Source organism: Ixodes scapularis, unplaced genomic scaffold, assembly GCF_016920785.2.
Source record: "Ixodes scapularis isolate PalLabHiFi unplaced genomic scaffold, ASM1692078v2 PGA_scaffold13__105_contigs__length_92229423, whole genome shotgun sequence".
Taxonomy (NCBI): Eukaryota; Metazoa; Arthropoda; class Arachnida; order Ixodida; family Ixodidae; genus Ixodes; species Ixodes scapularis.
In genome coordinates, this window is record NW_024609839.1 from 89,968,880 (window position 1) to 89,991,839 (window position 22,960).

General features: G+C 48.9%; 2 protein-coding genes across 2 annotated transcripts; both read left to right on the plus strand.

The window, feature by feature from the left end:
• The first annotated feature begins 466 nt into the window (after positions 1 to 466).
• LOC121835471 (acetylcholinesterase-like) lies at positions 467 to 13,549 on the plus strand. The gene is made up of 2 exons (XM_042289710.1): positions 467 to 1,890; positions 13,408 to 13,549. Exons 1-2 carry the CDS (start codon positions 467 to 469, stop codon positions 13,547 to 13,549), a joined length of 1,566 nt encoding a protein of 521 aa, XP_042145644.1.
• A 5,842-nt stretch (positions 13,550 to 19,391) lies between these two features.
• Positions 19,392 to 20,261, plus strand: LOC8043205 (intracellular coagulation inhibitor 1-like). Its single transcript, XM_002416105.3, has one exon. The coding sequence runs from the start codon at positions 19,392 to 19,394 to the stop codon at positions 20,259 to 20,261; it is 870 nt and encodes a 289-aa protein (XP_002416150.3).
• Positions 20,262 to 22,960: the final 2,699 nt, after the last annotated feature.

A 22,960-nucleotide genomic window follows, 5' to 3' on the forward strand; every position in this document is an offset into this window, starting at 1 on the left:
TTGTTTGTCACTGAACTCTCGTATCGCAAAGAGTTTATTAGGTTTTTCCCAACTCTGGACCGCGATTCTGCATTTTATTTTTCATCGCGTATAAGTAAAGTTTTTGTTACTGGCAGAAGCATGCGGGAGATGTTTTTTAAAGGCTCCATTGCCCGAGGCGTTTATCGCACGGATGTTATTGCGCTAAGTGCCATATGCAGCTTTTCAGCACAGTACACCTCTATTTACCAGATATTAAACGCAGCACGAGGCAGCACAGAGAAGGACCAAGCTTACGAGCGGGACGTACGTTTACAAGTCGGGAAACAGTGAGCGGCTGTAGCGAGAAGTCTCTTTTCATCCGCTTCTGCGCCATAGAAGCTGACGATTTCTTATTTCTGCATTCTTCCTTGGTCCAGAAAACGTTCTTTCAAAGGCCATGCTTCATACATTGGTTTTTCCCGTTTTTTTCGTCTGCGCCGCCACAATGCACATGGAAGACGTCCCGGTTGTGGAAATGAAGCAGGGGAAACTCAGAGGACGCCTTGAAACCGTTTCCGCGAAATCCGTTCAAGTTTACTCTGGGATTCCATACGCAGAGCCGCCTTTGCATCACCTTCGCTTCCGCAGACCGGTGCCTGGGAAGTCATGGCTCGGGACTTACGATGCCACGCGAAAGAAGTTCTCCTGCCCTCAACAGTTATACCCATTACTGTTCGACATTGAAACTGAACAATCGGAAGACTGCCTCTACTTAAACGTGTGGACTCCCAGTACGAGACAACCGAAACCGGTCGTTGTTTGGATTTACGCAGGAGGCTTCGCCTTCGGCAGTTCCTACCAGAACTGGTACAACGGATCCCTGCTGGCAACAATGTACGACGTGGTGGTCGTGACCTTCAACTATCGCCTCGGTATCTTCGGCTTCCTCGACGCCGGAGTTTTGGGCGCTCCTGGTAACGTGGGACTATGGGACCAAAGACTGGCGCTGCAATGGGTACGGGAAAACATCCACACATTTGGCGGGAACCCAACGAGAGTGACAATCTTCGGCGAAAGCGGCGGCGCTTACAGCGTGCACGCCCACATCATATCTCTGCTGAGCAGGGGCCTTTTCCACAGAGCTTTCATGATGAGCGGTACTTACGATTCCATCGCACTCCTGGACACCGCGTTTGAAAGCGCAGTCCGAGGAAGCGAGGTTGCCGCGAGGCTTAACTGCACAAGACCGTTCCTTGACCTGACCAGTCATCCGGACATTGTCCTAGAATGCTTACGCAGCAAATCGGCGAATTCTCTATTTGATGCTGCGAAAAATCTCACTGACCCTAAAATCATTTCGTTTGCACCGACTTACCCCAATGACTTCTTTCCAGTTCGACCAGTTTTGGCACTGAGACAGGGTCGGTTTGCAGACGTCGACGTCATGGTCAGCATCACGCGGTCGGAAGGGGATGTGATTGTGACGGCGCAGCCAGACAAGCGTTTCTGGGACGAAGATTTGAGCGACGTTCCATTGAAGGATCTGAAGCCAGCCCTTCGGGAATTAGCAGCCGTGTGGATGAAGGACGAGTACATGAACCTTGTGGAATATTACGCGGCACAGGCGACACAGGACAACAAGCAGCAGTTGAGGGAGATGTACACGGAGTTTGTTGGCGACTTTAACTTTGTATGTCCAGCGAAATTTTTATCCCAGAGACACTCGGAAAAGGGCAACAAGGTGTACTCTTTCGTGTTCGCTCACAAATCCTCCAAGTCGACGTTGCCAAAATGGAGCGGCGTCCCTCATCTTACCGACCTGCCGTACTATTTCGGAGTACCCTTTTGGGACCATGAGAGCTACTCGGACGAAGACCGGAACGTCAGTCGACACGTCATGAAGGCATTCGTCTCGTTTGCCGAATACGGGTAAGTTCGCTTCACAGGTGTAATCATGCAGTAATACTTGTTTCGTTAATTGGAGACGCCATGATACCATGGTATTGAAAAAAAAAGTATCTAGACAAAATCCTAAAAGTGTTTGGCAGCCCCGCTAAAATAGTATTTGAGAAAGGGTGATCCAGTTGAACTTCAAGACTGGTGCGTTGCCCATCGTGTGGATTCTAATTGCTTAAATTTGATGCTATTAAACTCCGAGAAAAGTGGCTGTCATTTAGAAATTAGTACTCCTTGCACAAAAAACAACCGCATCTCCACGTGGTGAATGATGTTGATTGGGGCGAAGCTCTGGTGTTGCTTGTCTGCGTAGACGCTGAGCTGCAGCATGCCGAGCCGTTCGTTCGTTTTCGTCCACGTCACTCTGCGGTCAAATGCTCAGATGCGTATATAACCACGTTCCATACCACACGTTCTCTTTCTGACATGGATGAAAACGAACGAAAGGCTCGGCATGCTGCGGCTCACCGTCTACGCAGACAAGCACCACCCGAGCTTCGCCCCAATCAACATCATTCACCACGTGGAGATGCGGTTTTTTGTTTTTCCTACACGAGCACGGGAGCACGTGCTCACGTGCTCGTGAGCACGAGCACGCGACGCACGGCATCGGAGGGACATACGGAGATGGCTAGCCCCTAAAGGGGTATTCACACGAGAGAGAAATCCCGGGGATTTCTCCCCGGCACGCGCGCATCACAAGATGAAAACGCGGGGCTTTTGCACATCGCAAAGCCTGACGTTTTCGTCGTGGGATGCGCAAGCATTTCTCCCCGGCACGCGCACTCGTGTGAATACGCCTTAAGGAGCTTCGCTCCTAAAAAAAAAAAAAAAAAAAAAAAAAAAAATCTTTTTTTTTGTGTTTATAGTTCTTGTAATTAAGAAACTCCGTTTGAGTCAATCATTTACTCACTCAGACATCCAAGCAGAAGACTATACATCCAAGGCCAAAAGCATTGCGTTCCAATCGTCATACACACATCGTCCTCGTCGTTTTCAAATCAGTCCCCAGCTTGGGCAACAACACAACAGTACAACGGTGCGCCCTTTTTAGTGGCAGCACCGATTACAATCAAATGCATGGCACGCGCGATCAATGCAGGGAAACAAAGCGCGTGGCGATACGACACCGCGAATATAAGTCCTGCTCTGACACAACACTTCCCCCCAAACAAGATTAAAACTTCTCGTACATAAGCCGATCCGGCTTGCTCGTCGCACGAGTGCTACGCCTAGGCACTACAGGGGACGATTCATCAACCGGTCCCGGTGATGAGGCCATTTGAGTATTGCGCGGCAACACTTGCTCTGCACTTACATCAACTACAGACTGTGTTCGATCAGGTTCGACATGACGCTGGTCTTGTGGCATGTCACTACCATGAGGCAATTCCATGTGACAATCGGACATTTCGGCTGAATCATCAGGCACCAGGAACGAACGTCGCAGATGATCTGCGTGTACGAACCGTATTCGTCTGTCTACAAAGACTAAGTACGTCATGGCCGATTTCACTTCCGTGATTTTTCCTGGAAGCCATTTCACAAGTTCACCACGCACAGTACGTACGAGTACGCGATCACCTACGGAAAATACTCTCGGGGTGCCTCGGCGCTTGTTCGCGCTACAATAGTCAATAAGATATGTTCCCAGACATCCAAACCAGAACGTCCAATATCGAAAACATAAACGTTCTGCACTGGTTGTGGAGCAACCAAGTCCTGCACAGGTTTTTCAAAGATTGGAGTCTGAGCAAACTTGCTCACGTTACTAAAAAATGTAACGAATTACATTTACAATCGCGCAAGGCTACATTGTAGGCAACTACAGCTACAATTATTCTTCCATAAAAGTAAGTGACCTTTACTACAAGAAGTAATCCGTTACTTTCGTAGCGTTACTTTCTGCCTTACTGTCAGACACAAAACACAAAGAGTTATAGAAGCGTTTATTGTTGCCACCAGTAACACTTTTGTGATCTTGATCAACAGCTGGCTCCCGAAAGTATCGTCGGATATCTTGACTCGTTCCTAAGTGAAGATGTCTGCCTTGCTGAATACCCTTCATAGTGAGGCACTCATGAATGCCTGACGCACTGCATCGCGTGCTTCTTCAGAAAACGGAACACCTCCCTGCCTTGGTGAAAGTGCAGAACTTTGTTGTTACAGTCGCAGTGTGACGTTGCTAGTATAGCAGAGTTATAAATATTGTGATACCGACAAGTAAACAGAATAAAATAGATGTTTGTGAATATAGTATATCAGCATATTTCAGCCGGCAAACATCTGCAAACGGCGGTACTGGAAAATAGCAAGACGCGTTAATTACACATTTAAAATATAGAATACGTTTCTTATATCATTTTTTTCATTAGATCTAAACTCATGCGCTTTGGTCGAGACGTCGGAGAAAAAGAGGATGGAGCTTTTGGATATATAAACCTCCAAAAATAAGAAGATCCCTCAGAAAAAAATAAAACAAAAAAACAAAACATATTGTCTATTAAAACAGAAATGTAGACACACGTCAACGTTACGAAAACACTCAGTTGGGAAACTCCCATAGAGACAGCTTTGAAAAAGTGGCCCCAATCTGTCTCCGAGCACCGAGCTAATGACGAACACAACGCCACCATTTCTCCCGCAGCGGCAACTCGAGAAACTGCACGTGACTTCTATTTTGGCTTTCAGAACAGATACAGCGGTAGAGGTTACATGGGTGCCACCCCCGTTTCCCCGGCGAACGCGCCGCGCTCAGCTACGGACGTTAAAATGCACCTAGGTCAGGACATGCAACCTGAAAGGCCCGCTGAGGCATAGTTGTATGAAAACAATATTACTTGTTCCGCAAAACCTTGCGAACTAAAGATGATAAAAACATCACGCGCCCATCATTTGGTACTAAACTCCAATAAATTTCATACAAAAAGAGTCTTTTCCGTTTGTTTTTACGCAAAAACAGGCTTTCAAAAAGCTCAAGGTGACCACAGTACAGACAAACGATAAAGAGTGGCGCTGTTGTCGCATTTAGCTCGGTCTCGGTGGATGCCAGCGGCCCAGTTTTCGACGGCGAGTTTCCCAACTGAGTGTTTTAGTAACGTTGACACACGTCCATTTCTGCCATTTTTTTATGTCGCCCAAAACACATGCAGCTAAGTGATTTTCAGCCATACTCTATTTCGGAATTTCCCTGCAGCGCAATGGAACCTATGTGTTCTTTAGCCAATCGGCAGAGCAGGCATATCACGGAATAATTTCACTACTTGCTTTAGCTGTTGTTTCTTTTTTTTATCCTGTCTGTTTATTGTCATTCGTTTCCTATTGTAGCAGCGATTGGTGATTAAAATCGCTGCTTAATCGATTTTAATCCTTTATATTGATGCTAGCGAAGGGTCCTAATTTGCTACAGCTGATACTTCTTTGCGATTCGGTGTGTGTTATTTCAGAGAACCAATTAAATACTGTGTGATGCATGACCTGCTTCTTGGGGACACTGTGTTTACTTGAACGCGCCAGGCGTGTGGCCATAAAGGCTGGGCCCTGTTACTTACGCATCGTACAAACGGCGGTCTGCAGATACCGTTCGAACGTTGGTCGCCGCGGTACATCCGCTTCGTATGCGGTGTGCAAGACTACACCTTGGATTGGTTGCCATGCGGCGTGAAGCTCGGGTTAGAGTCATTAAAGTTAATGAGCTACGCTTAAACTATCGGCACTCTGTCCCCCGATATTGTGGTAGGCGCTGCCATCTTCGTGCTTAGTACAGAGCAGACAGACGCAGCTGCCGATCGTCATGATTCAAAAGTGCGACTTCCTCAGCACTAGATTCGGAGTTAGAAAGGTCATGTAATATTGCATTGCTTTGCTTTATCGCGAACTGTTTACACATTTCTGGAAGACGGAAAAGCGTTGCCTGTAATTGCAGATAAAGCTTCAGATAGCTGGAAACCATGATTTGAAGCACCAAGATCTGTAAGTATACTCTCAAGCGTAGCTTATTTAGTGGCTCTAGCTCGGATGCTGTGGTGGCCACGGTGGCAGAAACACATTAAGGTGATGTCTCTCCGTCCGACGCGGCGGCCACATTATGTTCGGGCACCGAGCGCGCTTCACTCGCACGGGCATAGATGGCGCCCAAGTAAGGGGTCCCTCCCAAACCGTGTTTCTTCCACCGTGCTGTAGGCTTCCCTCGCACGGGTATAGATGGCGCCCAAGTATGGGTCCCTCCCAAACCGTGTTTCTTCCACCACTGCTCCAGGCAAGCGTCATTCGATGGAGCTTTAAACAAGGGCACTCGCTCTGCACAGTTAAGGCCGGTTCTCACATGCAGCGAAGCGCTGATGTAGCGCTCCTCACGTGCCATCAGCTACTTATCGTATGCCATGAGCAACAGTTTTGACGGTGCGATACAAAGCTGGTGAACGCTGCCGTCAGCACGCGCTTAGCGCGAGGTTAGCGCTATGCTTGTAGCGCTCCGCAGCATGTGTGAACGGGCCTTTAAGGTACCCTGAACCGCACGTGGGTTTGAAACTCTTCTTTCCCATCCTTATAGCATAATTTCTTCTTCTTCAGCTTAAGGCTCACCCTCGTGTACGATGGTGGCTCCTGTGATCGACACAGCACAAAAGCAAAACACGAAGCGGCGAGCACGCTACGCCACCGACACCGTGGCCGCCGAGGAGGGGCCCCATACGTCAGCGCCCTCCGCGGCGAAGTGAAACTAACTACTCCTGGTTCGAGGCTAGCTCCGAACACGATCTGTTCGCTTCACTCATCCCTTTTATAGGGGTCTGGATGGCGCATTCAGCAAACAGGTATCAAGCCACCGGAAGTAAGCGGCTTTTCCTGGAAGTGAGCACTTGGCAGGCTTTGTAACCCTTCCTAGTGCTGGTTCGAAACGCGTCGAGGGCGCTGGATTTTCGCTTGTCACCTCAAGAGAACTTGCCAGCTGCGCAGTAAGAGCGCATGCAGACCTGAGAAGTATCATTTGCATGCAAGGTACAAATGGTTGATAACAGCGATTGCAGGAAGACAAAGTTCAACCCAAGGACAGTGGACTGTGTGCTGGATGGGCACCCAAAGGGAATGAAAGGGTATAAACTCTGGGACTGGCGCATCAAGTTCTGTTTCAGTCGTGACCACAGTGGAAGAAACACATTTAGGTGATGACTTTGGCCGCTCTTCCCGCGGGGAGCGAACGACCAGATCGTGCTCAGAGCTAGGCTTGCACCAGGAGTAGTTACTCCCGCGCCGCCGCGGAAGGCGCTGAGGTATGAGGTCTCTCCTCGGCGGCCACGTTGTCGGCAGCGTTGCGTGCTCGCTTTTTTGCGGTTTGGTGGTGCGGTGGCGGTGTGCGGCCAGTGGCTGGCCTCGTGTTTTTCTTTGGTGCTGTGTCGATCACAGGTGCCACCATCGTGCACGAAGGTGAGCCTTAACCCGAAGAAGTAGAAGGAAGAGAACACAGATTTACGGACTCTGTTGACTTGGCGGCGGCATGGCGGCGTTCAGATGTGGTGAGCAAGGGAATCCGTGACCACCGCTGGGAGAAACGACCAGAGCGTTCGGTTTGGGAGGGACCCGATGCTTGGGCCATCTATCCCCGTGCAAGAAGGGCGCTCGGTGCGCCGAACATAATGTGGCCGTTAGGTCGGACATAGAATCATCACCTAAGTGGGTTTCTTCGTCCGTGGTCGTGACGTAAACTTCAACGAAAACAGCTTTCCATGCATGACAGAGGCTGAAGATCGAATCACTGAATAAGGCGGAGATGGTGTTGTAGACCTACTCACAGTCACCGTTGACGAAGAGATCCAACCTGAGGAAAAAAGGGTGATGATCGTACCACCTACTGTGACGAAGAGGAGATTTCAGAAGCGGAAGATATTTTTACTCCTGAAGTGGCGGAGACCACCAATGTGTTAAAACGTTCGGGGAGGCTGGCAGCAAAGATGCGGCTTCTAAAACACTCTCGTTCTTGTTGTCTGACGATATGAATTAGATTAGAATATCCAAAAACATCGCAACAGGAAGACTTTGACGAGCGTGTTGGGACAGATGTAACGGTAAGAAAGCACAAAACAAACAGGCTTTCTTACCGTTACATCGCAACAGGCATTCTCAATGCCCGATGCGCAGGAATGAAGGGGAGCTATACAAGAGGAGCTAGAGAACCTGAAGGAGCACGACACATGTGAAATAGTTCCAAGACCAAAGGACAAACAAGTCATAAAATGCAAGCGGGTATCCAAGAAACTTGACCAAAACGGCGACCCGAAGCGTTTCAAGGCTCGACTTGTGGCCGGGGGTTATTCTAAAGTATAAGGAGTTGACTTCCAAGACACCTTTTCGCCGGTGGTGAAGCTCAAGCATATCCAAAGGCTGTTAGTAGTAGCTGTTGAAAGATGCTGAAAGATTCATCAGGTTGACATCACTGCTGCATACTTAATGGGACCTTGAAGGAGACCATGTGTATGAAACAACCTGCAAAGTACGAGTGCCGTAAGGGCGATATCTGTCTCTTGAAGGAGAGCCTCCATGGGCTACGTTAATCCGGAAGGGAATGGAACTTACAACTGGACAAGCTTTTGAACACGAAAGGGTTTTCTCGGTCCAAGGCGGATTCATGCGTGTACTTTAAGCGCGGAAGGGGGGGGGGGGGGGAGGGGGAAACATCATCGTAGGTATCTTGGATGACATCCTTATTCTTGCAAAGGACGAAAAGGAGATCAAGAGCTACAAGACCGGCATTCGACCCACATTTAACACCAAGGGAATCGGAGAGGTAAGCCACATTTTGCCAAAGTTGTGCGCATGAAGATGGAGCACTCACATCGAACCAAACAGTGTACGCCGAAGAACTCTTGGAGTCATTTTGGATGGTTAATGCTAAAAAGGCAGCATTACCGCTTGATCCTCGAATGATGTTTCAAAGATAAACTACGACCGATGAACACAGGTTGAAGCCGACGTACAGACAAACGGTTGGAGTGCTTCTTTACTCAGCGGGAGGCACAATGCCAGATTTGGCATTAGCCGCCACTTGTATCAGCCAATTCAGGGAGCGCCCCACCTTGGAAAGGTGGAACGGCATGAAGCAGTTTTTGAGGTATGTGCGACAGACAAAGCATTATACCCTCGTATGCACGAAAACAGGAAGCTGTGTGCAAGGCTTATGTGACACAGATTGGGCAACTTATACGTATGACAGGCGGGTATTTAGTGGGCGCTCTTTCATGCCGGATGGAGCTGCCATTTCCGTGCTGGATAAAGCAGACCTCCACTGCATTACCCAGTCTGGAGGCAGAATACTTTTCAATGTGACAAGCGGCAAAGGAGATACTGTGGCTGCAACACTTGCACAACGAAATAGGCGGCCAAAAGTTCGTCGTTGAGCCACAGGTTTTGCAAGTTAACAATCAAGGAGCTATCGCTCTTGCAAGCAAGCAAGTGACAGCTAGGCGCAGCAAATATGCTGACCTACGTCATTTCTTCTTAAGAAGGAATATTGAAGAAGAAAGTATAGGATAACTGTACCTGGAGCCATCAGACAACTACTCTGACGTCCTGACCAAGGCACTCAATGGAAGAGGAACACGTGAACTTTACGAACACCGGGGTCTTGAGGTGTGTAACCGGCGTAGTGGCACATTAAAGGAGTGGGCGGGGGGGGGGGTATTACATACTGTTATACAGTATGTAATCCTGCCACCAAATAGAACGCGCGTTAGCTCCCCTTTTGTTTTCTTGGGTTTGTTTCTTTTTTTCAAAAGTCAGTCCTAATAAACGATGTGATGACATGGAGGCTACCACACATCCCTCCTTGACGGGCACGTCGCTGTAGCCACACTTTACGCCGCGACACTGCGTGTTACTTAATAACCAACAGTACAGTGATTCGCATCTTATGGAGATTCAGAACAAGCTTATTTTTGCGTCTTGTGAGAACGTATACATATTTTTACAAACTGGTAGCAGCGCCCAATAATTACACAGACCAAAGAAGGAATGAACAGGATGAGCGCCGAACGTCAACTGAACGTTTAATTGAAAGGAAACGCCGAGCAAAACAACCACATCAACTCGCCTGCATCGCTACATTGGTACATACGTTTATACCGGGTACTTGGACAATATGACAATTAACGGAAAGAAAGCTGCCATTTTTTGCTTTAAGTTCTCCGAGAGATTAAGAACTAGACGTCTATAAATTCCCCCATAAAAATTATACTGCGGGATTAAGGTGACAACTTTCATTTTGTTGTCCCCTTTTTCTCAAATCCATTGCCGTTTTGTCCCGTTTATGCGGAGCGCAAGTTCGTCTGCTTCATGCCATTGGGTTACGACGTTACCAGAACGCCGAGCTCTTACTGGCTGATTGAAAAAAAAAAATAGTGAGTGGACCTTGAGGCGTCTACTCCGTCTAGCATTGAGGTCTACTCAGTATCCTTTCAGCCAAAGCCGATCAGAACTCGGCGTCGTTATGACGCCACAGCAACCCCTGCGCGATAAGCAGACGACTCGCTCTCCGCGTACATATTCCTTCCGAGTGCCGGCCTATTACACTGGCTGCACCTTTGCGTTGACGGCCGTACTTTGTGGACTCTGACTCGTGTTTATACGATTTGTACATATCATATATGTCTACACCCGTTTGCCGTATTAGTCGAAGTACATAGCTCAGTATAACCAAAGGTTATTTTGCCTCATTAGAGTTTGGGCGGGTTTTCACGCCTTAAAGGGTAACTGCAAAGCAAAAAAAGTTTTTTTTTAAATAGCCTACTTGGGACAAGCATGTCAAAAAACAATTTTTCCGCGAGAAAAAACATTTTTTACAGCAATATTTATTGCGTGAGACTCATTTTAGTTTGCGGCTATTTCGTCCGTTTTAAATCGCGCGCCACGAAGTTGTGATTATGTGACGTCAATCCCAAAAGGTTCTCATTGGCTAAGAGTTTGATTGACAGCTTAGATCCGGTTGTTAAACCTTTGTTATATGTTGCAATTTCCTTTTGAGCGGCATATTTTTACGTTTAAAGAATAACCCATGTGATGAGAGTTATTATTCTTTACAAAAGGTTTACAAGACGGGCACTTCCGTTTGGATTCATACAAACAAAAGCGCTTCGCCATTCTTTCATGGCCGCCGAAGTCTCTGCTCCTGCCTGTCTCGCCTACCTCGACTAATCGTTTCACCGAAGTGATCAGTGTTTCGTCGTTTCGTGCTGACCCAGGTGCTTGAGTGAGAGTTCTTGGAGTGAAGTAGTGTGTGTTTAGCAGCTGTCGCAGGTGTTAGTGATAGGAAGCGACGCGGGGTTTTGGCTTTCATAGCGCGGTTCTTTCGTTTGCCTCTTTGCTTGCTTAGAGTGTTTTTTTTTTTTTTTTTTTTTTTTGTTGGTTGCTTGTTTGCGCGTGCAAATGCTGACTTTTCGGAGATGTCAGATGTGTGATCCCGACAGTGAGCCTTCCAGCAGCCATGTCGCCCCGAAAGGAATGCTATTTGGCTGGAGGCAATCGGGCGTTCGCGTAGCGACCAACGTGTCAAGTTACGTTCTCGTCATATCGCTCTGGAGGCCGTCGAGATTCGCCCCGTGTGCACCTAACGTCCGCGACTAGACAGAAAATAAAAAAGCACTATGTCCACTACGTAAAAATGGTCTCAGTTCATGCATCTGTAGGCAGGTACGAAATCCTGCCCACATTTATTCACACCGCACGATGCAACACGTCGCTGTACAAACTCAGTCCAACACGAAGCATAAAAACGGCAGAATTAGAACAACAATTCGGAGTCTATTGTTCAATTAAAACGACGTAATTTTGTTGAAAACGCCCGCAGCTTTTTACTCACGGTATGCGTCGGGAAACTTGCACATTTTGAAACAGAACGAGGCAGATTTACTTTTAAAAACGCTCCCAGCGTCCTCCCGGACCAGTTTGACTGGATCAGCTGACGACGACGGGACTTAACTGGTTGAACGTCAACCCCACAACAACCAATTTGCTCTCCGTGTTAGCACCGCATTACACACACCACGAACGTTTCAGCTCTGTCGCATCGCCGTGTTGCACCAAACAGAACGAGATCGCCGAAACCAACGCAGCGCTGTCGTGAACCTTGGCTTGTGGTTGCGCACTCGTGGATTCTGTGACTCCCTTCGCTATAAAAGCGCGCACGACGACTACGAACGATACTTTCCGTCTTCCGGGAACATCACAGGGGCACTTCTCCGGCCACGTCTTCGCTACATATGCTCGCAAACCGCGTCAAACCAAAACAATACCGCGGTGCCGCCGCCTGGCGTAGTTGCCAGATCTTGCCGGAAGTCGAGACGCTGCGTCGTTCAACCAGTTCAACTCCGCAACGCAAGGAGAGTGAGGGGCGGGGCGTACTCCTCTTCCGCGGGGGTCGAAAGAGCGGGAGTTTCAAATGTGGAGAGGTTCTCACTCTACTAAATTACGTTCTGTGGCGTAAATATTGATAAAAAAAAAATCATTTTTTTCGCGGAACATTTGTTTTGTGACATGCTTGTCCCAATTAGGCTGTTCAAAAAAAAAAAAACTTTTTTTTCTTTGCAGTTACCCTTTAAAGCTATTTGAGGTATTTGCGTTTGTCTGTGCCGACTGTATTGTGACCTCTGATAGACATTGGCAAATTGTAATCATTGATCGGGTAGACTTGGAATATTTCGAAACTGCGAATAACCAGACCAAATATTTTGCAGTATTTTCGACATCAAACCTACCCATTATTTATGAGAAACATTGGCTTATATCAATATCGGAATTATTTCAAGCCTGCGGTAAAGGCTTTATAAGTAAAAAAATGTTATAAATGTATACCGTAGTATCCCGAGAGGTAGCCCACCTATAAACGAAAGCAAATCGGGTGAAATTATGGAGTGGGGTAACTTGCGAAGTGCGATCAAAAACGTTTAAAAAAATTCTAGTTTTAGGTTTTGTGGCTGCGAAACTTGTGACTGCAGGGAAGGGCGATGAACAAAAGACGCCTGTCCTTCCCAGTCAGCAATGTTCGCTTATCTCCCGTCGCGGCTAAGTAACACCATTTCTGCCGACGTCACCATTGGCCAGGGCCCTGCTATTAATAGCACTGGGTTATATTCCGGTGTTCCTGAAAACAGCAAATCCTGCCAAAATGCGGTGGTTATTTCTCGGGGGTAGGTTATCTCCGGGGGTATTACGGTACGCGGGTCAGGAATGTGGCAGCGCTGCACAATAGATGGCGCCAGTGTGCCAGAGGTTACAGGAGGTCACAACACACTCGGCACAGCTAGAAGTAAATGTGTGAACTAAACGTTACGCTGATAAACTACCGGCAATTTACAAACTTTTTCATCCATTTTTAAGCTGTTTACACCCTGATATTACCAGGTAATAGGTACGGTGGAAAGCCGGTCAGTCGTGTCGCTGATGAACATTCGACCCTGGTTAACCCCTGACGACGCGAAATCGTCATGCCTGGTTTTCGCGCAGGACGCCGCAACTTGATGGCGTTAACTGGACCCGGCACACTCCCTCAAATCCTGCGTTCCTGTGGCTTCAACCTGGAAATTACTCTACGCAGTACGACATCGGCGCCAAAAATTGCGACTTCTGGAAACAGTTTCTGGAGTGAGAAGATCCAACACCATCGGAACTCTTTAGAAGCAATAAATACACTTTTTGACGATTGACTCTCGATTTGTGATGACAAAAAGTTGGCAGCGACCTTTTTCTCCAAGTTCCTATAATGCTTTCCATACAATATTTGAAGAGTGGTCTTTTAAATTCCTTTCGAAGATGTACGAGACGAGGGTCGAAGAAGACGGGGCGGAGGGCACGTGACAGGCGGTCGGCCGAAGAGCCACGAACTGGCGCAAGACAGTGCGTGCTGCGCGAGGCTGGGGGCCGGGCAGGAACGACGGAGCCGGTCTGGCTGGTCTGGCCCAGAGCCGTGTATTTAGAGAGTCTGGTCAATGGGAGGCGTGGGCAAGGTCAAGGCGTTCACCAGACTCGGAAAGGGGGCTTGGCGTGCTCTCTTGACCAACCAGAAGCCGAAAAGAATCCCCTAGCGGTGGTAGCGAGAAACAGTTCTGATGAAAGGTGCATGTTCGTATATGGTTTTAATAAGCGCGTAAGAGTGAAGTGTAGTAACTCTTCGTTGTTGAAAATAGGATGCACGTGATGTTTTGATCATGATGATGTAGAAAGATGTAAGAAACAAATGCGCCGCTCAACTCTGTTTTGCTCGGACAGAGTGTGACCGCTCAGCCGTTCCGCTAGCCGCGTTCTTCCACCATCATTTTGGATTAGCGTGATTGAAACATCACGTGTACCATAATTTCAGTCACCCAGAGTTACTCCGATGCAGTTATCAGGTTTGTTTCTCGCGACAACCGCCAGGGTACTATTTCCGGCTTCTGGTTGGTCACATTCGAATTTGTGAAGACGCCCTGGAACACGCCCAGCCCGCTTTCGGCCAATGGCGCCTCCTCATTTGTCTCCTATACTTCCCAACGAATGGCAAAACTCTCTACATATAAGGCTCTGGTCTAGCCCATGGCGATCCCCGGAGCGGTTCACCAGCGAGGTTCTGACCAGAACCGGAGGGATCGGCGAGCCCTGGACATACCGGCCTGGGCCATGACGATCTCGGAGAGGTTCCGCAGCGAGACTCGGGCTATGATAGCCCTGGACAGCTATAGCCTACGCAGCGCTGGCGTGGGAAGGACGATCCGCAGGCCTGGACACGGACTCCGACTGCGAGCTCTGAATGACGGGCGACAACCAGGGTAGGCTGGCCCGGAATGCCGGGTCTCGAGGACGGTCAAGCGGGAAGTACAGTAAACCGATTCGCTGTCTTCTCGTTGCAGTGTGTCACTCCCGGGGAGACGAACGAAGCGCATACCGATCGGGCAGCGATCATTAGTAGACCGAGGGCAATAGCAAACACCGTTAGCCTTCGCTCACCCGATCTTAATCGGCATTTTGTTGCACAGACGGATGCGGGCGACTTCGGTGTCGGAGCGGTATTGCTACAGGAGCTTGATGCACAGTTACGCTCTGTGGCATTCGCTAGTCGAACGCTCACAACATCGGAACGCAGCTACAGCGTGACGGAAAAGGAGGGGTTGGCTGTCATGTTTGCTCCGAAGAAGTTCGACTTTTATTTAGACGGTTCGACTTTTGTCATTCAGACTGATCACGCAGCACTTACCTGGATTCAGCGGCTAAAAGAGCCAGCGGCAAGGCTGGCTCGCTAGGTACTATAACCTTGCAGCGCTACTCGTACATGGTTGAGTACCGAAAGGGCTCGACCAACAAGGTCGCAAACGCGCGCCCTCGGGTGCCCCATGATGGCGGTTGGGAGGAGGTGACGCAACCAGGGAGTAACAAGGAGTACGGAGAAAAAATGTCTCCGGGTGCAGGGGTGAGGTTGTCGAGCTTGTCGAGGCCCAGATAGAAGGTGGTTTTTATTAGTGGGTGTTGGGAAAACTTGTGGAAATTGCGATTGACACCGGGAAGGCTGGCGGACGAGTTATGAACAATTTGTTTCGCATATGCTAGGCGAAGACGGCTTATTGCTTCGCTACATACCAACGATCCATGAAGCAGAGGGTAATCAGTCTCCCTTCCGCGCTGTGATTCCCAGGGAGCTACGGAAGAGGTTTAGGGGGTACTTCCACGGACTCAGTTCTGGCACGTCATGGCAGTGTCAGCAAGACTTTCCATAAGTTATGCCTTGCCGCGAACTGGCCAGAGATGAGGCAAGACGCGCTCCTGTACGCCCACTGCTGTCCAGGCCCGCGGATCGTCAACGCCCGCCCGCCCCATGCGCACATTCGCGTTTGAACGCGTTTGAGTGCGTTGCGGCGTCCTTGCGCCCAGAAGCGGTCGCTTCTGGTGCGACGCGCGCCTTCCCGCTGCGCTCCGTAGCGCGACGCAAGCGAGTAGAGACTCACTCAACTTTACGAAGAGTTGCGGTGCGTTCGACCAATCAGAAGCCGAGAGAGGAGAGGAGGGTGACGTGTTCGCTCGCCCCACTTGGCCGACTCGGCGAGAGGTATCCGGTTCTCCGCCCGCAGAACTTGCTTTTTCGTTTTGGGGAGCGGTGGGAAGTGTATTCTCCAAGGCAGCGATGGTTCAAGCTTGACAAAACGTCGGGGAAGCCGGCGGGATTGTCCCAAGATCGAACACTTTGACGCTGTCGCTGTGCGCGGCCATGTTGCCTTGGATTTTGCTTACTATTGGTGAGGCGCTAGCGACGATAGCACGTTCTTATTGGCTCTTGACTGCGGTTGACTGCGTGTCAATACAACTGTGCGTACACGTTTGGCGCAAGCGGTCTTCGCAACGCAACGCGTCCGCTGCCGCTACGGAACGCATTGCGCTCAAACGCGAATGTGCGTATGGGCCTTTAGACGTAGGCTCAGCGACCTTAGCGAAAGCACCATTCTTCGTAACAAGCCGGGTGACACGTCGCCTCCATGTTGTGTGTACGTTTTGTAGGTGGATGTACACGAATACCCATCTCGCCCAGCAATCTCCATCCATATGTCGCAGTCGGGCGTAATATTGCATCTTACTGTTGGCCTCCCGCGCCTCAAAAGTAGACCAGCCGAGATATCCCTGAACCAGTTCATTTGCCACTCGTCCGTGAAATCCCATTCCTGCCTTCCGATCTCCCTTTGGCGGCGTTCTAGGTATTCACGAACCGCGCTGGGGACGCAGGTGACGGTTGAACATGGTTAAAATCGCGCACAAAGAGACGAGGACAAACGAGGAAGGAACACAGAACACAGACAGGCACGCACTCACAACTCTAGAATATTAAGTGAAGAAGAGAAAGATGAAGCACTACTTTTTACAGGGGACAACGTCACCCGGGGGAAACAGATCATCCGCAGTCAAATGATCGCAAGAAGGCAACTTCTTCTTCGCTCAAAGCTACCGACGGCTGGCTAACGCAGCGATCGGTCAGGCTCAAGATGGTGAACGCCTCGAGCACCTCGCGCGTTTGTTTTTCGTTTATCAAGTTGAAAATAAATTTAACAGGGCGGGTTTATTTACAAAAATACGCAAATACAACTATATTTAGTTTTCTCGTCATGGTCTTAAGTTTAAGATTAGAGGCATCTCTAGTAAGTACGGCCAAGCGTTTAGTCACGACTGTCTCTTAAATAATTTTATTTCCAAAAATGCCTCAAAAGGCGCTACAAACAGTCAAAACGATCATATTTCTGGATTTCTCACGCGGCCGCTTGTTCTGACCAACGTTGTTTTGATTGCGAGTTGAAGAGGCGAACGCTACTTGTTTTTCCTGATATTTTGCTGCGAGTGGCTTTGCGTGGAGAAAAGCAACAGCAACAAACCGGTGTTTCCTAGGTTATTAATTTAAATGAATAAGCCTAGGCGTTATTTACTAAAAGTAGAAAAATTGCTGCATTGCCCTTTCAGCCTCTGTGTGACCAATCTGACTATAGTCGGATGCAACCTAAGAACAATCTTTTAGCTCCACCCACAAGCGCATTGCGCCCATTTGAAGTGCCTCCGCCGTCGAGAAAGTAGTTCGCTAGCAACGCTGCTTTTTCTTCCTCCAGGAAACGTGTCTTAAGCTACTACAATATTTATTTAATTCATTCAGGACATTTAAATAATTTAGAATACGTTTTTGTCAACGAAATAGCTGTTTAGTAAAGAAAGAAAGTCATGTCCAATGTACCGTCTTCCCAATTCATTTTCTGTCCAAGATACTGTCTAACATACCGTCTTCCAGCGCCTTCGATTGAGGGAGAGCGAAGCACTTATAGTTTTCCTGCAAATAATAAATATTTAGTGATTTACTTAGTTTTGTGGGCTTTGCGCAAGAAATGTGTGCCTTTATTTTGTTGGATGAACAGAAAACAAGAATAATTATACTTTTCGGGTTTTGACAAATCGGCACCCTCCCAAGTCATCGACACCACCACCGCGCCCCGCTCTCTTTGTCTTCCGTCATGGATCCCACTGAGGTGACATCTGAAAGTGATTCCCCTGATTCTTCTTGGACGAAACAGCCTGGTGCAGCCTTACCGGCGACACCAAAGCGGTTCTTCAAGAAGCACAATCCAACGAAGCAGACGACGTCCGGCGTAGCTTCTCACCTCTCAGCAGTGCTAAGCCTCGCGCCCGCTTCGAAATTTTCGTTGGCGATAGCGTCGCTGGATTCTCACGTTTCGCGCAAAAACTGCTGCAAACGCAAGCCGATACCATTAAGATTTCGTGGCGTAACCTCGGGCACGTAAAGCACGGTGAAAAAAAGCAGAATAATTGTCACGAGAAACTAGCGTCGCGTTGCTAAGGCCAGCAGCCATGTTTAGCTTTTTTTTCTTTCAAAAGGATCGCGATTGGTCCACGGAATCGTGACGTCATGAAAACGATTGGCTGGCGTTTCTCGGCGTAGGATTACATTTTCCTCTGAGAGGCATTTCGGGTTTTTTCTTAGCTTGCAACCGACTATAACTACCGGGTGAAACAAGGAGACGGTAGGCTCTTTAAATCGACCGGAAAATTCGGTTTCTTAACCTATCGCGCTACGACTTTGTGCAGCGTTGCCCACAGATAGTGCATTTCTTTTTTGTAAAATGTGCAAAGAGCGAACTTACCTGAGGAAAAAGTAAAGAAAGAAAAAGGCTTAGCTCCTATGGAAACGCAGCGACGCTTCCGGTCTGCAAACAAAACGGCGCCGCTTCGCACGGGAGACAAGAGATGGCGCAAGCGGTCGCGACGCCAACTGCCGCTAACGAACGAGCAGACGACGCCGAGAGTCGGCCCTTTTGCAGACAAGGAACTGCAGTTCCTTGCTGTTACCGCGCCCGTCTTTTTTGTTTCTGCGACTGTCGCCGCCTACGGAACGCGCTCCGCTTTTGAGTCGAAAAGATCGTCTGCTAAAAAGGTCTGCTTTTTTTTGTTGGTAGTCCAGCGATCACCTATCTTTACTCCTTTCTCCCTAATTTCGTAGTTCAGCTGGTTTAACCGTTGCCATATGCTCGTTCGTTGCGGCGTTCGTTGCGCCATCTCTTGTGTCCAGTGCGAAACGGCGCCGTGTTGTTTGAAGACCGGTGGCGTCGCTGCGTTTCCATAGGAGCTAAGCCTTTTTCTTTCTTTACTTTTTCCTCGGGTAAGTTCGCTCTTTGCAAATTTTACGAAAAAAATGCACCATCTGTGGGCAACGCTGCACAAAGTCGTAGCGCGATAGGTTAAGAAACCGAATTTTCCGGTCGATTTAAAGAGCCTACCGTCTCCTTGTTTCACCCGGTACATCTGCCATTAATTTTTTTTACGATCTAGTACATAATAGAGCTGCACGCGCTCCACCCGTGCTGCAGATGCACGTGACCATCTTGAACAACGTTCTTTTCTCAATAGGTTCCTTGCAGCCCGCGTTTCAGCCATACAAAAAGGACAGTGCCTCCCTTGTTGCGCCGAATAACGTTAATATGGCGATATTATCTGCTCTGACGTTCCTTCTGGTGGTATGCATGACCATCGGCAATCAAGTGACCACTGTGAGTAACAACCTTGGGTTTGATATACTGCGAGCTCTGCCGACCTCGAAAGAAGGAAACATCTTCTTTTCGCCGTACGGCGTTTCTAGCATGGTAGGTATGCTCTACGCTGGATGCCAGGGAAAGAGCAACGATATACTCTTCCGCCAACTGAAATTTCCCGCCTTCGTAATGACTTTTTCGGACGTCTTGGGCGCGTTCGCCCAGCGTGCTAAAGAAACAGGGTTTGTGGATGCCTTGTGGCCCAATCTTCAAGTGGCGAACGCTGTGCTGATCGACGAAAGCTTCAACGTCTCGTACATTTACAAGAAAACGCTGACGCGTTCCTTCAGTGCGGCGCTCCTTAAGGTCAACTTTGAGAAATCGGGACAGTTCCTGATGAGGTACGTTAATGCGTGGGTGCAACGCCACACGGACTACCAGATTGAAGGGTTCGTCGACCACGAGTTCGATCCAGAGACGAAGCTGGTGCTCCTGAACGCCGTCTACTTCAAGGGAGCTTGGAACGCACTCTTCTCTAAGAAAAACACCACGAAACGGCAGTTCCTTAATGACGGTGTTACGGGTGCTCAGGTTGACACCATGAGCAACACTTTCACCGTGAATTATGCAGCCTCAAAGGCTCTGAGCGCCGTCGTGGTGGATTTGCCGTACCGAAGCAACAACCTTAGCATGACCATCCTGCTGCCTCGGGAAAACGACGGAGTGGATCGGCTGAAGCAGAGCCTAACTGGTCAGCGCTTCAGGAACCTTGTCTCCGGCATGCATGCAATAAGAGCCGCAGTTCACTTGCCCAAGTGAGTGCCTACAAGTCGCGAGCAACACGCTTGCGCTTCGCTTTTGTACGGTTCCAACCCTGTACATGTCTTGTAGGTGGCCTCGTCGCACCATGCAGGTGCGCACCCCTTCTTGGTTTTTTCTAGACAAGCCCATTCGCTCGTGAAAATAGACCCTTTCCGAAATTCAGTCTGGCCACTTTGATCACTATCATCATCTGTGGAACGACATCTGTGCCATACCAATGGCGGCCTTCTAGTGACTGATAAAGGAAGACGTTGAAGATGCTCCTCAGCGGATCTTGCGAGGCCTGTACATTCGGGGGGTCAGTACGACGCGACGTAGGAATGGAACACAAGAGCTACGTAAGCGTTTGCTTCTAATAACTCACATTCAGTCAATCTGATGGGCGGCACACAATCGGCTTTAAAGCACTTCGGTGTATAGAATTTTCTCGAGGCACCTGAGTGGGTTGGAGCTTTGTTCTGAATGTAGGTTCTTGGTCACCATCGAACTGAGAGTGATTGAGAAAGAACTCACACTGAACAATTTCTCGCGTGCCGTTGACTTGCGAAAGTGACGGTGCCGATCCAAGTTCATTTCCGCCATTGATATGGCAAAACCTAAACTGCTTTACAAACCACCAGATGGCACTGAATTTCGGAAAGGGTCTATTCCATGCTGCGGAAGGCATGCACTCAGTAGCCAAGCCACCACAATACATGGTTTGCAATGAGGTCACATAAACCGCCAGAGCGGTGATATTGCTGCCGAGTGTGTGTCGTTTGCAGCTTACACTTCACACTACCCATCTTGTTTTCTAGACAATAACTCGTAGAAATTACCAACAACATGGTGTGATGACGTCACGAGCAAGCCGTGTATTTCAGTTTATGTAAAGTCAGTAAAAGACATAAAATGCCTAAATAAGGGACGGTCTATAGGCTGAAAACATATTTTTAGGCTTACTAATAACTACCGCAAATGTGCTAAGAGTTTTTTTTTTTTTTTAGATAGGAGTTATTGTTTAGACATGGCAATTTACAGGTAAAGAGGGTTTGAAATTGTAGAAGCTTTTACTTGCTAGATTTACTCACACATTTGCAATTTGTTGTCTCAGGCGGTTTCGAGAAACGCCGCTCCCCATTCGGGTTAGGGTCCGCGGCCATGCTGGTGAACGTGCTTTTCCCCTTTTCCTCTTCGTTTGCACGAATGGATTGTTTCCATCACCGTGCTACTAACCGCCGAATTCAGAAACCTCACTCAAACTACACTCAAACTGAAGGGCCGCTCCACTTCCTCGAGGAAGGCACGAGGGCCAGCGCTGGCCAATCGCGAGGACGGATCCGCCGTCGCGATTGGCCAGCGCCGGCCCTTGCGCCTTCCTCGAGGAAGTGGAGGGGCCCTTCAGTTTGAGTGTAGTTTGAGTGAGGTTTCTGAATTCGGCGGTTAGAGTTGGTTGTTCTGAGAAGTAGTCTCCGTGGCTCCACCGGCAACAAAGCTTAAGAGGTCGGTTCGGGGACGTGTTCGGGATGCTTAACTCACGCTTACACTCATTTCTTCTGCATTGCGATAGTTCTGGCGTCTCATAGTTATCATGCGGTCGACGATCCTTGATTTTTATGGTTACTGAAGTTGACTCAGCCGATAAGAACGCAAAACGTCGGCAAAAGAAAGCACTGCCTCCGCACATTTAAGAGCGTAGGAAGAAGGTCCACTAGTATGCCTTCTCGCCACAGTTGGATCCCGATGCATGTCTCGAGTGACCATCGTGAAGTCTATTAAAAGGTATTACAGCGAAGCTCTCTATGGCTAAGGTTTCGTGCATTTTCGGTGTGCGTCAACAAAAACTCGGGCCATTGAGGTTTACCCACTATCCCTTCAATCGAAGCCAAACAAAACTCGAAGTCGTTTTGACGTTGCGGCTACCCCTGCCCAAGAAGCAGACGATCTGGAGCTCCGCATAACGGATATCACCTAGGAGAGCCTGCGTCTCGTCTCTCCCCTCCCCCTCCCCAACCCAACCCCCATCCCCCCCCCCCCCCCCCCCCCCCGAACGTCACAACAAGTGAATCCACGCGGTGCCGCGCCCTCAGCGTCGCTGAGAGCGCATCTTGCGGCGTCGCATAACGAACGCTACGCTACAGCATGTAAAGGTACCGCTTCTAAGGAGCTTAGACGGCCCGCGCTGAGATTTACTAAAGCTGCAAGCAGGTGGTGGAAGTTTACAATCGAAAAAATCGAGGAATAAACTTACCTCGTTCGAAAGAAGAAAAAAATAGTATCGCACATTGCCTCGGAATTGTGTTGCTACGTGGAACGTTCTTGGTTTAGCGCTAGTAACCTCCAGGCGTAGCACTTCGAGCTCTGCCTCCAGAACTCCCCACTCCTCTCCACCCAAATTGAATCCACCAACTATATACTCCACCCGATTGACAGCTTTCCACCAATGACTCGTTGACTCCTTTACACCCCATTGACTTCACCCACTCCTTCCACCCTTGCCCTCTAAATGGAACGGGGAATTTTCCCGCGAAATTTCTCAAAGTCAGTTCTAAAGTTTTACGTGCCAAACCAACGACAGACATCTGGCACGCCCCAGCGGAGAACGGAGGATTGATTTAAACAAACTGGGCATCTCTTGACGTGCAACCGAAAGCCCTAGATGACGCCTGATCCGCAATAAGCCTCCATCAGATTGCGGGCACATCGGCCGGGATTCG